At 34.6% G+C, this 15,738-nt stretch overlaps 1 protein-coding gene across 3 annotated transcripts in view; it reads left to right on the top strand.

The window, feature by feature from the left end:
* The window catches only part of FOXN2 (forkhead box N2), a 56,428-nt gene that overhangs the window by 20,641 nt on the left and 20,049 nt on the right, over positions 1 to 15,738 (top strand). For all 3 annotated transcript variants that reach the window (XM_087436805.1, XM_004436667.3, XM_014792301.2), the window contains exon 2: positions 8,986 to 9,536. In XM_087436805.1, the coding sequence (XP_087292931.1) occupies positions 9,000 to 9,536 (537 nt within the window). In that variant the 5' untranslated portion in view covers positions 8,986 to 8,999. The remainder of the gene's footprint in view (positions 1 to 8,985; positions 9,537 to 15,738) is intronic.

The following is a 15,738-nucleotide window of genomic DNA, read 5'->3' as shown; positions in this document are numbered from 1 at the left end:
TTTAGTTTCTGAAGTAGTTATTTTTTTTAAAGTCTTTCATTTTTCTTTTCGAAAATGGTAAAATACATTTTTATACTGTTATTGAAATGAAAGCACAAAATGAAAATTTTTGCAAAACTTATGGCCCCCAGAGTATATCCATGGGACACCCTGATTTGAGAAACACTGATAAAGTGGCAAATAGTCCTATATCCTTGAGAAACCCCTATAAATATTATTCTTTATCAAGTTTTTGTTTATAGTGATGAACCTGAATCATAGTTAAGGGGTTAAAATATCTTTCCTATATTTAAAGAGTATGATTTTTAAAAGGGATGAGAAGAAGCAGCCTCTTTAACAAAAATATGAACAGATTTTTTGATAACCACCTTCCACCTCCAGGGAAATGTCTCTACCTACTGCCGGTTGGGAATCACTGTCATAAAGAACAACTCTTACTGACAGGAGTGAGTGAAATACCTGAAGTGTGCTGAGGCAGAAGAAACTTAAGAACCAATGCTGTGAGATACAGGAAAACACGTACGTTAGAGATATTACCATCAGAAACTAATGTAAACATCTGTTTCCAGCAGCATGGTGAACTAAGTACCTGGACCAGTCTTTCTGCTGAAAACAGCCTAAGATGCTGGATAAAATGCATCAATGCTCTGGCACAAAAGTAAAGAATATTTAGACTGAGCCCTAATTGGAAACCCAGTGAGGTAATCTGAGTACTAAAGCTAGCTATTACCTTGAGGGTATTTACCAAATCAAGAGAACTTGTTTTCATGACCTTGTGGGGCTCAGAGATCAGGAAGCAAAGCCCAGACTTAGCGAAGGTAAAAAAAATCTAGCAGGAAATAGTCTTCTTCATTAATTTGGAGCCCCACAGGGCTATACTGTCTAGGTGTAAGAGTGATCTACAAAGTCTTTCCCTTCTTATCCCCAGGGATGACAAAAAAAAATTATCTTTCTAGAATATTGCTGCTGATGGGAAAAATAAAATCTCTACTGATTTGTTACCACAAACTAGCCCTCACCCTGGTTTACAGCCTGAATTCACACCAAACCTCAAGCTAAGAATTTAAAATTATCTCGGATTGTTACTACTCCCAGGGGCCTGACAGAAGCAACACAAATTATCATCATCAAAGAATTCCTGTTGGTAAAGTACTAATGAAAATGGGTGGCTTATAATAAAAACTTACAAACCATCTGAGGAAATGGCACAATATAAGAGAATCAGCAGAATCAGACCTGGAAATAATTCACATCTTGGAATTATCAGATGTAAAATATAAAATAAGTACATTTAATATGTTCAATGAAATCTTAAAAATGAGGAAAAGAGCAAACATTTTGTAAAAAGAATCAGAAGTTCTAGAAATGAAAATGTACAGTAATTGAAGTTAACATTCAAGGAGTAGATAAAAGTAAATAGACCCCATTGAAGAAAAATTGATATAATGAAAGATAAATCTGAAGAAATCCAGAATGCAACACAGAGAGATAAGAAAATGGAAGATATAAAAGAGGTTAATAAAGGGGAAAATTTTAAGAGAGAACAGAACACTTGCAAAGTAATATAGGGTTCAAAAGCAGTCATGGACATAGAAGACTGTGAAATGATGTACTCAGTGAAAATAAATCTTAACAGCTATGACCTATTCTAGTTCAACATAGAATTCTATAACTAGCAAAAATACCTTTCAAGAACAAGGGTAAAATAAAGACATGCTCAGAGAAAAAAATCTGCAAGTTCACTAGCAAACTACTTCTTAAGTAGAAGGAAAGTGGGTCATAGAAAGTCTGAGATTTCGCGAAGGAATGATGATCAGAGAGAGTAGTAAGTATCTGGGTAAATTAATAAAAATTAACTATATAAACAATAATAATAGCGTCTTGTGAGATTAAAAATAAAGAAAAAGCTAGAACTAAAGTACTAGTTATTTTAGTTATTTACTAAATACCAGGTATGTTATAAACCAGGAGAGGGTGATTGGAGCTAGTATTTAAAAGATCTTTTTATTACTCAGGAGAGGCTAAAGGTAACTTTGGATTTTGATAAGTATGCATGGTAAAACATTTAAGGTAACACTTTAGTAATAGAAATAAATATGTAACTTCCAAACTAGTAGATGTTAAAAAATGGAACCAGAAAAATAAAATCCCAAAGAAGGCAAGAAAAGAGAAAGAAACATAGAAAGTGGAACACCAAATAAGGGGATAGAAGTAAACTCAAGTATATCTATGCCTTATATTTTAAAATGTTCAGCTGTATGGGGTTTAGAACAGAGACTACAAGGAAACAAAAGGAAAAAAATGTTAAAAGTAAAATGATGGAAAAAGATGTACCAGGCAAATATTAATGGAACAAAGGCTGGCATATCATTTGAAATAGACTTTAAGACAAGTAGAATTACTAGAGATAAAAAGAACTGATACATAATGGTAAATGTTTCATTTTGCCAGGAATATATAGAAGTTTTAAATTTGTATGCAACTAATAACCATAACCACAAAACAAAACCTAACAGAACTGCCAGGAGAAATTGATGCATTGCAGTAGTGTAGTGGGGAGGTTTTAATGTATCTTCCTCAGTATTTGATAAATAAAGTAGACCAAAAAAAAATTGGTAGGAATATAGAAAATTTAAACAATGTAATTAAGAAGCTTGATCCAGTGGGCGTATATTTTCATCCAGTCACTGTGGAAACATCAACTGAATCATTGTGAAAATCAACCCCATACTGGACCATCAAACAAGTTGCAGTGAATTTCAAAGGATTAGTATCCTAAAGCCATTTCAAGTTAGAAATCAATAAGAAAAAGAAATTGCGTGGAAATTAAGAAACATTCTTCTAAATAACTCATGAATGAAAGAAGAAATGTTAATGGAGCTTGGACTGCTTTTTGTTTGGAAGGAGATGTGAGGTCACTCCTCAGGTTTGCTTGTGGCAAACACAGCTCTGAGAAATGGGCCACCTAAAGGCCTTTCATTCTCAGCATACCCTGCAAGAATGTGCAGGAATGCTAAAGGCCGATGGTAGATTGGTTCTCCCAACAGGAAGGATGCAATTTTTAATAAATGATGCTGGAACGATTGTGTATTCATATGTAAACAGTGAAATTGCATAAAAAATACATATGTTTTTGGTTAATTGAAGACTTAAATGTGAGAGGTAAAAACTATTTTTAGAAGACACTTTGGAATAAACCTTTATGAATTTGTTGTAGGGAAGGAATTCTTAAATGTACAGTAACCATAAAGGAAAAGGTTAATAAAGTCAACCATATTAAAGTTAAAAACTTTTTCATTAATAGAAACTAAAAAAAGGCTAAAAAGACAAGCCATCTTGCTTGTCTTGCTTAAAAAGACAAGCCTTCCTACTAAGGAAGGATATTTGCATTACATATAAGGATTAGTATCCAAACAATAGAAAAGACTTCAATAGACAATAGAAGAGGAAACCTAAATATATATTTGCCATTTGGTCTTCTTATATATGTGAAAAGATATTCAGCCCCATAACTAATCTGGGAAATGCAAATTAAACGGCAGGGAGATACTATTTCATAGTCATCAGGTTGGCAAGAAAAATTTTTGATGAGTACGTGGAGCAGACAGAATGCACATACATTCCTGGTAGCAATTTATCATTATCAGTTAAAGTTGAACAGAAGAATACTCTGTGACCCAATAATTCTACTCTTTGTCATATATTCTGTTTTAGATGTATACCCCAGAAAAATTCTTGGCAGTTGTGTTCCAGGAGATGTGAACAAGGATGTCCATAACAATACTACTTGTAATAGCCCCAAACATAAACTATTGAATGCCCTTAAGAGTATAATAAATTGTGATATATTTGTAAAGTAGAATACTAGTCATCTGTAAAAATGAATTACTGCTGCAATAATGTTAATGAATTTGATGGGGAAAAAATAAGTTTCAGTACAATTCAATTTTATATGATGTTTAAAAAACATGGAGGGCTAAATATAATGTTTAGGGATCCTATGATATGCTGAAACTATAAAGAAAAATTCTTTTTGTTTGCTTAGTCTTTGATACAATCAATTAAAAATGTAGACAAATTCAGTCAAAAAAATCTGTGCAGTCATAACCGACGTCTTGTGTTTGGGGGTTTCTTAGTTATTTTGGGCAAAAAAAGCTATCGGTGTAATACCTCTAATACTCTGTAATGCATCATCTTATGTTTCAGGTAATACTGAAAATTCTGCACCTTAGTTTCCCTTCTCTTATCCAGTCTCTGTCAAGCATTTCCTCTCAGACCAGTGTTAATACCACCCTAAGCAAAAGTGCTCTCCTCTAACCTTTTGGGAAATGGTCTAAGAATTCCAATATAGAATTTTATTTTTCTTGTCCTAGAGTAGTATATCACTGTAATATTGAACATAATATGCAGATATGTAGATCTCTGTTAAACAGACACCATTGACAGATGCACGAGCTGCACAGCTGTGAAACAATAGTACATCTTAATCCTGAGCCCTCTCCTCAAGATACTGCCATGGCCGTTCCACAGTGAAGCTCTAGACCAGGGGTTCCAGAGTGATTATTGTCCTGAGTGTATTTGAACTGTCCACTTTTAAAATTCTCCTTGTCAGAAGAAATTCTGTTCTTTTCCTGAAATATAGAAGATTCAGAGTCTTAACACAAATGTATACTTTGCTAAATTGTTTTGTACATTTACCTGCTTCTCTTGTAGCAATGTCTTGGTTTTAGAAATTGGTTTATTAGTGAATGCGTCCATTACCTGGGTTATGCTAGTTAGACTCCTAAGAAATTAGAGTACATTTTTCAAATCCCACATCATATTCTCTTGGCCTTAAATGCTGATTTTGAGTGATGTTTATTATGTGTAACAATTGTTTGTGGTTTGTTGAAGTATTGTTCTTAAAAGATAAATAAAAGGAAGTGTTACATCACTAACCTAGATTTCTTTTTATTTCTTTACTCATTTTGCTTTATGAAGCAAACTTCCACGCACATTATTAGTGATCTGCTACTGAGTGATTTCAGTTCATTTTAAGAAGTAGTTTCTTATAAAACCAGAATTTTCCAAATAAATAAAACTAAAAGTTTTCTTGATTTTGGTGTAAAATATACAGACTTTTCTCTTGTAGTATTACATATTATATATTTCTGAAAACACTAAAATATTGCACCCGGCTGATGGGTTGTTACCCAAAACGTATGAAGCTTTGTAACCAGAACACTAACAATAAATCCTGATAAGAATAGAATATTTTAAAAGATATATTAAATTTGTTACAAATAGAGAAATACTACAATCAATTTAGGATTAAAAGAGAGATAAAGGTAGCCTGATGGAAAGGTGTGCAAGGAAGGGTTGCACAGTGTTATGGAGGCAAGGGTAAAATGCATAAAGATTTGGAGAGAAGAGCTCATTAAGCACTTCCAAGAAAATGCATGTGGCCGAGCTGTGCCAACATGGGTTGAATGAGAATTGTGTATAGTGCTGTATTTTCAACACCTTGCTACTTTCCACTGTGTTAGCCTATTTTGGGTTCAGCTGTTATTACTTAGTAATGCAAAACCATAGGCTGGGGAGAATCATATACGAACCGATGTGATTTTCACACTGTACTAAAATGTTTCCCCTGTTTACCAGTGAGCTAATTCGTGTTACAGAAAAGCTTGGTAACAGAATAGGCTGTACTAAGAATATAGGAGGTGGCTTCTGTTTTTGCCTTCAGGCCTTTGGTAAATCCGTGACCTTTTTGTGATTTGATTTTTTGTGAAATGGAAATACTACAACTAAAAATAATCTAGCACAACTTTTTCCCCCTTGAGTATATTGTTTTAATTTTAAACTATAAAAATGATAAACATATTAAAGAAAAACTGGAAAATAGAAGAAAAAATTACCAACTTACTAATATAAACCACTGTTAGCTTTCTGTATATTTTCTGCTTTTCATCAGTTTTTAATAAGCTTTTTTGCTTACTTCACAAACTTCAAGACAGTCATTTTTAATGACTACTGAATATTAGATTGACTAGATATGCTTTGGTTTACTTAACTATCTCTCTAATAAAATATGAAAGTTGTTTATAGTTTTCTATTATCTTTCATAATTCTTGGATGAACATGTGTGTGTGTGGGTAAAAGAGACAAAGAGAGGAGAGAGAGAGAATCTTTTTCCCTATATGGGATTATTTCACTGAAGTGACTCATAAGTGGAATTATTGGGTCAAAGAATATGATATTTTTAATGATTCTTGATGCATATTGCCAGTTAGCTTTCCAAAATGGCCCTAGATCTTTGCCCAAAATTCTGTTATGTATTTTTTTAAACCATTGCTAAACTGGGCAAAAATAGATATTGTTATTTTTATTACTAATATTTGTGCTTACTACATACATACCCAGTACTGTGCTAAGTACATTATCATATTTGATACCACACTTTTTATTTGCTTTGCATTTCTTTGATTGTCAGTGAAGTTGAATATTTTCTAATGTATTTGTTTGCTGTTTATATACTTATTTATGGGAAAGATCATTTGCCTAGTTATTGTGGTGGACTTAGTGTTCTAAATGGATTGTGTTCTAAAGTATTCTAACAGGATAGTTTAGAAACAGCTCTTTTCTCTCCTTGAAAATACAGTGACAGTTCAAACCTTACTAAGAGAATGTCAGCCTTTCATTATTAATACTTGATTTTTTAACTTTGCTTGGCTGTATACTTTGTGTAATCTAGCATATTTGCTAACATAGTATTGCTTTATACCTTAAAGTAATGGGATTTTATTCTAAACTTGTAATTCAGAGGAATAACATATTTGCAACCATCTGAATTAGTTTCTGTCATCAATATATTCTCATATCTGTCAGCAGTATATCTGTTTTAAGTAATATTGCTAAAAATATAAGTTCCTTAAGAGAGTGAGTGTACTCTACTGGACAAAAAACTTGAATTAGGCAAAAAGCACAGCATTTGGTACAGAGTAGATATATATGTTGAATCTGAAAGTTCACTAGCAAACTACTTCTTAAGTAGAAGGAAAGTGGGTCATAGAAAGTCTGAGATTTCGCGAAGGAATGATGATCAGAGAGAGTAGTAAGTATCTGGGTAAATTAATAAAAATTAACTATATAAACAATAATAATAGCGTCTTGTGAGATTAAAAATAAAGAAAAAGCTAGAACTAAAGTACTAGTTATTTTAGTTATTTACTAAATACCAGGTATGTTATAAACCAGGAGAGGGTGATTGGAGCTAGTATTTAAAAGATCTTTTTATTACTCAGGAGAGGCTAAAGGTAACTTTGGATTTTGATAAGTATGCATGGTAAAACATTTAAGGTAACACTTTAGTAATAGAATATTCATCAAAGAATTTTGGTTCTCAAGTCAGTCTGCCTGGGTTTAAATTCTGGTGTTTCCAATTACTAGCCAGGCAACCTCAAACAGGATGCTTAACCTCTCTTGAGTCATTTTCCTCATCTATAAAATTGGGTTAATAATAATGCCTGCTTTATAGGGTTTAGTTGATGGTTAATTGAGACATAGTATGTAGTGTTTTAGCACAATAGCTGGCCTTAAAAATATTAGCTGATGCTATTGATAATTGAGTGCTCTGAGACTGCATCTACTAATAGCTACCAGAATTCAGATCGGCTGTTTTACATCTAAAATTGACCAGTTTTTGTAATTCTTGGAGTAATTTGCCAGCTATGTTCTAAGTAAAATAAAACTTGGGAGGTACTTCTCATATTCAGTTATATAAGCATAAGTAGCTTGAATAGGATAATGGAAGACAGGGAAGGTTTTTCACTGAATTCAGAAACAATGTACCTTTATGAACCATTGAAAATGGGTTAGTTCTATCACTTTTCTCTTTGGTCAGGTATTCTCCCATGCTAAATTTTTTGAATTGAGGTGTGTTTCAAAAGCAAAACAAAAGTCGTTTGAGAAAATAGAAATAAGAAGGGATAGTTTAGAAACAACTTTTTTTCCCTCTCCTTGAAAATACAGTGACATTTCAAACTTTATTAAGAGAAAGTTAGCCTTTCAGTGTCAGTACTTGATGAGATAATATAGAATGCAGAGTTAAAACTGGAATTTACAAAAGAAATAAATATAAATTTTGCTGATAATCAATTTTAGTGAATAAGATATGTTATCTTTTTTTTTTTTTTTTTTTAGTGAGGAAGATCAGCCCTGTGCTAACATCTGCCAATCCTCCTCTTTCTTTTTTTGCTGAGGAAGACTGGCTCTGGGCTAACATCCGTGCCCATCTTCCTCCACTTTATATGGGATGCCGCCACAGCATGGCTTGCCAAGTGGTGCATCGGTGCACGCCCAGGATCCGATCCGGTGAACCCCGGGCCGCCGCAGCGGATCACGCGCACTTAACCACTTGCGCCACCGGGCCGGCCCAGAAATGTTATCTTTTTAGTATGATAATCTATAAAAAATACCAGATGTTCTTTATCCCTTTACAGTAAATATTTCAGATTTGAGGAAAGGGTTTATTTAGAATTATTGTATAAGCAATATTTTAAATTTGGTTATTTTCTGTATTGAGCCATAGGTATGGCTATTATAATAAAGTTATACATCCTTAAGATGCATAGATGATAAAGTCTTGTAATCCAAAGAAATAGTCTGTTCATCTTTAATAATAATAACCATTACTTATTAGGTGGTTACTGTGGGCTAGGGACTTTAATAAGTATTTAAAATACATTATTTAATTTTGTTAATATCACCCATACGTATGATGTTACACTGCTGCATTTTATTTACAGCCATTTCAAATAATATGAAATAAGTTCTGTTCCTTGTATTGTAACCTTTAATGTCTTCATTATACAAATATTGTGGTTAAAAATTATGTGGAATAATTGCAAAATTTCTCTGATTTGGGAATATTTATGTATTTTCTCTATCCGTGAGCTTAAAAATCTTAAGTATTGCATTTATTGATAATTGTTTCCTTTGTTGCAGAACTATAAGAGTAAATGGGTCCAGTAATTGGAATGACTCCAGAAAAAAGAGCTGAAATCCCAGGAGCTGAAAAGGTTGCAGGATTAAGCCAGATTTACAAAATGGGAAGCTTGCCTGAAGCTGTTGATGCTGCCAAGCCAAAGGCCACTCTAGTGGACAGTGAGTCAGCAGATGATGAACTCACAAACTTGAACTGGCTTCATGAAAGTACTAATCTTCTAACAAACTTCAGCTTCGGAAGTGAGGGTCTTCCAATTGTCAGTCCATTGTATGACATAGAGGGAGATGATGTGCCATCCTTAGGACCATCTTGCTGTCAGAACCCAGAAAAAAAATCAGCAACTTCAAAGCCTCCATATTCCTTTAGTCTTCTCATTTATATGGCTATTGAACACTCTCCAAATAAATGTTTGCCTGTCAAAGAAATTTATAACTGGATTCTGGACCGCTTCCCATATTTTGCTACTGCACCAACAGGCTGGAAGAATTCTGTTCGACATAATCTGTCACTGAATAAATGTTTTCAGAAAGTGGAAAGAAGCCATGGCAAGGTCAGTGTTTATGAACATTGCTATGTTTAGGGAGGTGGGGGAAAATTAACATGGAGGCCTTAAAATATGGGGAAATCAAAGGAAGACAAAAAATAGTCAAATAAGATTACTTCAGCTTGAGCTTAATTATGTTCATCATTTGCTTTCATTCGAGATGTTTTTAAATTTCTTAAGTATTGCTATAAATCTAGCAGAGTTATGTTCAGGCTACTATAGGTACATAAATTAGTTTTTTAATGTTCTAATTTTTTATTCTTAGTTTCTGTAGTGTTTCAGTCACTCTATCAATGTATTCTTATTTATTCATTGTGACAGTCTCTGCCTTAGAATTGGAATGTAGACCATTTACATTAATTGATGTGTTTGGGTTTAAATCTATCATCATGCTATTTGTTTTCTGTTTGCTCTATCAGTTTTTTTTTCCTTTTCCCACCTTTTTATGGATTGAGTATTTTTTTATGATTCAGTTTTATCTCTATTATGGGCTTATTAGCAATTTTTCTTTTCTTTTTTTTTTAATGGTTGCTATGCAGTTTTCAGTATATATCTTTAATTTATCAGTCTACCTTCAAATAATATTATGCCATTTTACTTATTATCTGGCCTTTTACAGAAAAAGTGGACTAATCCTGCCCTATCTGAATGAATTCCTTTTTCCTGGAGAAGTTTATTTAACATTTCTTATGGTTCAGGTTTGCTAGCAATGAAAAGTTTTTAACCTTTTTGTGGAGGATAGGTATAGAATTGTAGGTTGACAGCTTTTTTTCTTTAAGTGTTTTACAGATGTTACTCTTGTCTTCTGGCTTGCATACTTTCTTATGAGAAGTCTGCTGCCATTCTTATCTTTGTTCCTCTGTTTGTAATGTTTCTTTTTTTACTGTCTTCAAGATTTTTCTCTTTATCACTACTTTTCAGCAGTTTGACTATGATGCGCCTACGTGTGTTTTGTTTATTTTTATCCTGCTTTGGTTTTTCAGAGGCTTGTGGATCTGTGGTTTGTTGTCATTTATTAAATTTAGAAAATTTTTGCTTATTACCTCTTCAGATATTTCTTGTGGCTCACTTCCTACTCTGGGACTTTAAAAAATATATTAGACCATTTGCTATTGTCTCACTTCTTGATTGCTTTCCCCATCTTCCTACTCTTTTCTCTTTTTGTTGCAGTTTGGATAATTTCTATTGCTGTTTCTACAGGTTCACTCTTTTCTCTATTGTGTTCGTTCTGCTGATAAGCCTGATAAAACTTCTTCATATTTTTCTTTTCTAGCATTTTCATTTGCCTTTTAAGAAATAGTCTCCATCTCTCTGCTAAAATTTCCCACCAGATCCATAAACATATTAATCATAGCTATAGTGTCTGTCTAATTTCAGTATCTGGTCTATCTCTGGGCCTGGTTTTGTTGACTATTTTATCTCCTGTTTTTGTGTGTGTTTCTTAATTTTATATTAAATGTCCAATTGTTTGTGAAAGAATGGTAGAGACTGAGGTAAATAATATTTCTACCCACAAATAGACATGCCTCTACTTCTGTCAGGTTGTTAGTGTGAACAGGTATTGGTCAATCTAGTTAATAATTGAGCTGGGTTTAGAGTTTGTGGTTGTCATAGTTACCTCCAGTGTACCATAGGCTTCAAATTCCTACAGAGATGGACTGCCAATACTTTGTGCTTACTGTGAGGCCTGGAGTGTCAGATGATTTTTTATCAGCATTTCTGCTTCACCTTTATCTTTCAGCTTGTTACACGTTTGGGGATGGGAGGGGGGTTGAATAGTTCTCTCTGTGCTCTTGGCCCTCCCATAGCAATAGATTGGTATAGCTTGTTACTTGGTGCAAGGCTCTTGGTGCAGGCAGGGTGGGTATCTCAGTTCTTCTGCTCCAGTTTTAATCTTAAGCAGGTTCTCTATGCCTGTGGCTCAAGAGTGGGACTTTCCTTGCTTCCTCCAGCAGTGGACAATCCCTCCCATTTACTCAGAGTGGAGTCTAGAGTTACATTCATCAATAGCCAGTTATCTACATATGGCTAGTAGATGGCATGTTGGACAGCAGGGATATAGAATATATCTGTCATTATAGAAAGTCTTATTGGACAGTGCTCTTCCAGAGCTCAGGCCAATTTCCTACTGATTCCCATCATAGTAGTTAAACTCTGCCTAGTATCAAGTGGGAGATCCTGGGTACAAATGAGTGACCATTTCCTTTCCCAGTGGCAGCAGATCTCTGCTTTGTATCATTGGAGGATCTGGGCATGAGCCCTTCTCCTAATGACCCATTGCCTAGTGTCAGTGAAGTGTGAGGATAGGTGGATTTTGTACTTCTCTCCCAGCAGCAGCCATTCTTTGCTTGGGACTGGATATTTTGCCTCTCTCTCAGTGTTAGCTTTTACTTCATATCAGAGCTTTGTCCAGGGTGGTGTAGGCAGGTTTTGTGCCTATCCTATAATGACACCTGATCTCACCTTATGCTCATTTGGGGACTGGAGCATACATAGGCTTTGCCTGAGATCCTTACTCCAGCCTCAAACCTTGGTAGGTTCTGCACATCTGTCTCCGTTTCCAAGGGTGTCTCTCTTAGGTCTCCTGCGCTGCCTGCAATCTTCCTCTGGATACTGGATGGAGCCTGTGGAAAAATGCTGGCTAGTGGATGCAGACTCTTCACCTGTCTGGGAATGCCAGGGATGTTAAATTATCTTGCTGGCTCACACTTGGCTATTTGTTAAAATTTGAGTAGTTTTTTTCTTACCTTCTTTTATAACCCCCACTTCTTCCGTGCTCTGCCAAAGTAAAACAGTTTGTATGTTCCATCTCTCCTCACAGGGACCTGTCACATTTCAGAATTCAGTTCTTTCAGTTGCCTGCAGCCTTAGCTCTTGGATGGGCTCATAAAAAATTATGATTTTATAGATTATATTTTTTTCTTGTGAGGCTGGGAGTGATATTCTCTTATGGCTTTCTATACCCCAAGTGGTAGCAGAACTCTCCTATTCTTATTTGGAATAAAAATTAAAAGAGCAAGTAATTATATTTTTAGATGACTGAAGGATTTTCTAGGACAGTGGTGTTCAAACTTGAATGTACATGTTGATCATCTGGGGATCTTGTTAAAATGAAGATTCTGATTCAGCAAATCTAGGGTGGAGACTGAGGCTTTCATTTCTAACAGGCTCCCAGGTGATACTGATGCCGCTAGTCCACGGACACACTCTGAGTAGCAAGACTTTAGGGCACATCATCTTATAGCTACCTTAAAGGAGGTTGTATTAGTTATCTATTGCTATGTAACAAATTGCTAGTAAACACATTCTCTACTGCACATGGAATATATATGAAGACCAATTATGTGCTAGGCCATTAAAAAAGCCTCAGTAATTTCAAGGGATCAGTCTCTGTCATAACTAGCCTCCAAGATGCCTCCCAAATGAGCCCCACCTTCCAGTATTCATGCTCTTGTAGTGTCGGGTCCCCTCCAATATTGAGTAGGGCTGACTTTTGTAACCAAGAGAATATTGTGGAAATGATGGAGCATGCCTTTTGGGGCTAAGTCATAAAAGACATTATGTCTTCCGTCTTGGGCTCTTGGATAACTAGCTCTTTGGGAAGCCAGCTACCATATCATAAGGACACTTAAGCAGGCTTGTGGAGAGGCCCATATGGCAAGGAAATACAGCCTCCTGCTAATAGCCATGTGAGTGAGCCATTTTGGAAGTAGATTCCACCAGCCCCAGTCAAACTTTTCTTTAGATAACTGAAAGTATTGGAAATTCTGAATGTATCTTTTCCAGCATGCATCATCAGATTTCATTTTTGAATTGTACCACTTAATTCTTTTCTAGTTTTAGACCTATTCTGTTTACACTTGTGGTGGGACATAAAAGGGAAACTGTTAGTTATTTAGGAATATGGTACAGGAAGAGTGGTGATGTTGTAGGATTAAAACTCTAAGTTTGGAAGTCATCAGCATTGATTTTCAGTAGAAAATTCTAAGAAAAGTATGGTGTAATGGAAGCTAAGGGAGGGTAGGTTTACATGTGAATGAGCAACAGTGTCAAATGTTGCAGAAAACTTGAAAATGATTGGCTAGGAAGAAGTGATTGAGACAAGTAACAGCCAAAAGATTGGGATTCAAAATGTATAAGCAGTGATGTGCTAGTAAATATTTAACAGTTGGGTGGGGGTCGGGATGAGGATGTAGCTTTTGCAGATTTCCGTGGTATAAATATTTCCATCACGGCCAATTCAAGCTACCACTATTGTGTCATTAAATGTGAAGTTGATAGATGTTTATAATTAGCACACTACTGTATGTAAGGAACTCATATAATTCAGTAAGAGAAAGAAAACCTAAGAAAAATGGACAAGAATATGAATAGGCAATTCACAGACAAGGAAATACATATGGCCAATAAACATATGCAAAGATGTTCATCCTCACTAGTAATCAGGGCCATACAAACTAAAAGAACAAAAAACCAGTTTTTACCCGTTAGAATGCAAAAATTTTAAATGTTTGATAATATCAAATTAGATGAGGACATGGGAAAATAAATATCAGTAGTTTCACACCATTGATAGGAGTGTAAATTAGTCTGACCATTCTTGAGGGCAAGTTGGCAATAGTTATTAGAATTAGAAATGTGCATGTCCTTTGATCTAGTGAATCAGATTCTGATTTCTCCCCTGGAGTAACAGTCATACTTACATGCAAAGAGATGTGTATTAGAATATTCACAGCGGTATTGTTCGTAATAAAACTTTTAGAAGAGTGTGTCCAGTGTGGTACAATTTGTGGTAGTGATCAAAAGGACTTGTTCTTGTCCATAATTTTTAAATGTGTGCATTATTTATATAATTAACCTGAAGCATTTTTGAATGCTTAGAGAAAGAAAAGAATTGAGGAAAAATATTCCTTATGAACAGGAGAGCATACAGTCCAGAGTACAAGGAGAGTGTGATAAAGAGAAAGAAATCGTCTTAAGAGATAATAAAGAACACAAAGGTAAATACAGAGATTGTAATATATTGGGACGAAACTAGCAAGGTATTGCTACAGGTCAGAGTGGGAGGGAAGGAACTGGTAGGTGATGGTCCTCACAAAAATCACTAGACCACTTTGCTTAAAAGTCTGAAATTTGGACAGAAAGTGATACATTCAAGCAGGAATGGGAACACCTGTGGATTTTTTTTTTTTAATTTATGAAATACTTCTTGAATCAGTGCCTCAAAATGACAGTATTTCTCTTCCAGTCTGCAGAAGGTGAGTAAGTTACACTTACTTCCATGAGATGTTGGAATTGAATTTGGCAACCTTGACAGCACTTTTCTGATGAATAGCTGTTATCTAGAGATGATAATCTCAAAAAGAAAGCAAGATGGCAAGATTCAGGTCAAACTACAAAGTGGTAATGATACCCAGCCAGCTGGTATAGCTGCTGATTAGATTTTTCCTCCTATCATCCATAGCATAGTTAGTACTCTCAGAAGACAGATCTAAAAATCTTGGCTTAGTATTTATCTGCCTCAGGATTTTAAAATTACAAAAGTTAGACATGGTGTTATTTTGTTTGTTTTGGTTTTATTTTTATGTTTTAAATATTAACATCCAAGTCTTACATTTACTTTTCTAACTTTTTATAAAGCCAAACTAAGACATTATAACTGTGAGATTTTACCTGGGAAACATGAAATTAAAAGTTTTTCCTGGTTTAATACGGTTTTAGTCTGTACATTTGCATAGTGATGACTTGCTTCAATAGCTGAATCCCAGGAAAAGAAGTGATACTAACCACTATAAAGTTCATGCTATAAGCAAGAGTTATGAATTCCCTTTTTAACTAGTTAATACCTTTTAATTCAGTGGTTTTTAAAACCACTGAAAAGGTAGTCAAGGGGAAACTCTATTAAAATGTACAGGGCAACTACATAAAAACATTTGAGGAATAGAGAACATTGCTTCTTCTCCCAATCTGTTCTTTACAACTTCCATTAAGGTAAATCTTTTTAAAGTTTATTTCTTAGTACAGTCCTCATTTCTTCAAAACCTTCAGTGATTCTCTATTAAATAAGTCCAGAAACCTTAGAGTTCCAAAATGCAAAATAGTAAATGAGACAATGCACATTTCCTGTTTCCATTGCACAAAAGATTTATCTTGTTATGGGCAAATTTAGTTTAAAACAATTCTTAACTTCTAAAACTCTTTATTACTT

Source organism: Ceratotherium simum, chromosome 11, assembly GCF_057802395.1.
Source record: "Ceratotherium simum simum isolate JZ-2026a chromosome 11, ASM5780239v1, whole genome shotgun sequence".
Lineage (NCBI taxonomy): Eukaryota > Metazoa > Chordata > Mammalia > Perissodactyla > Rhinocerotidae > Ceratotherium > Ceratotherium simum.
This window is presented reverse-complemented; position numbering and strand designations above follow the sequence as displayed.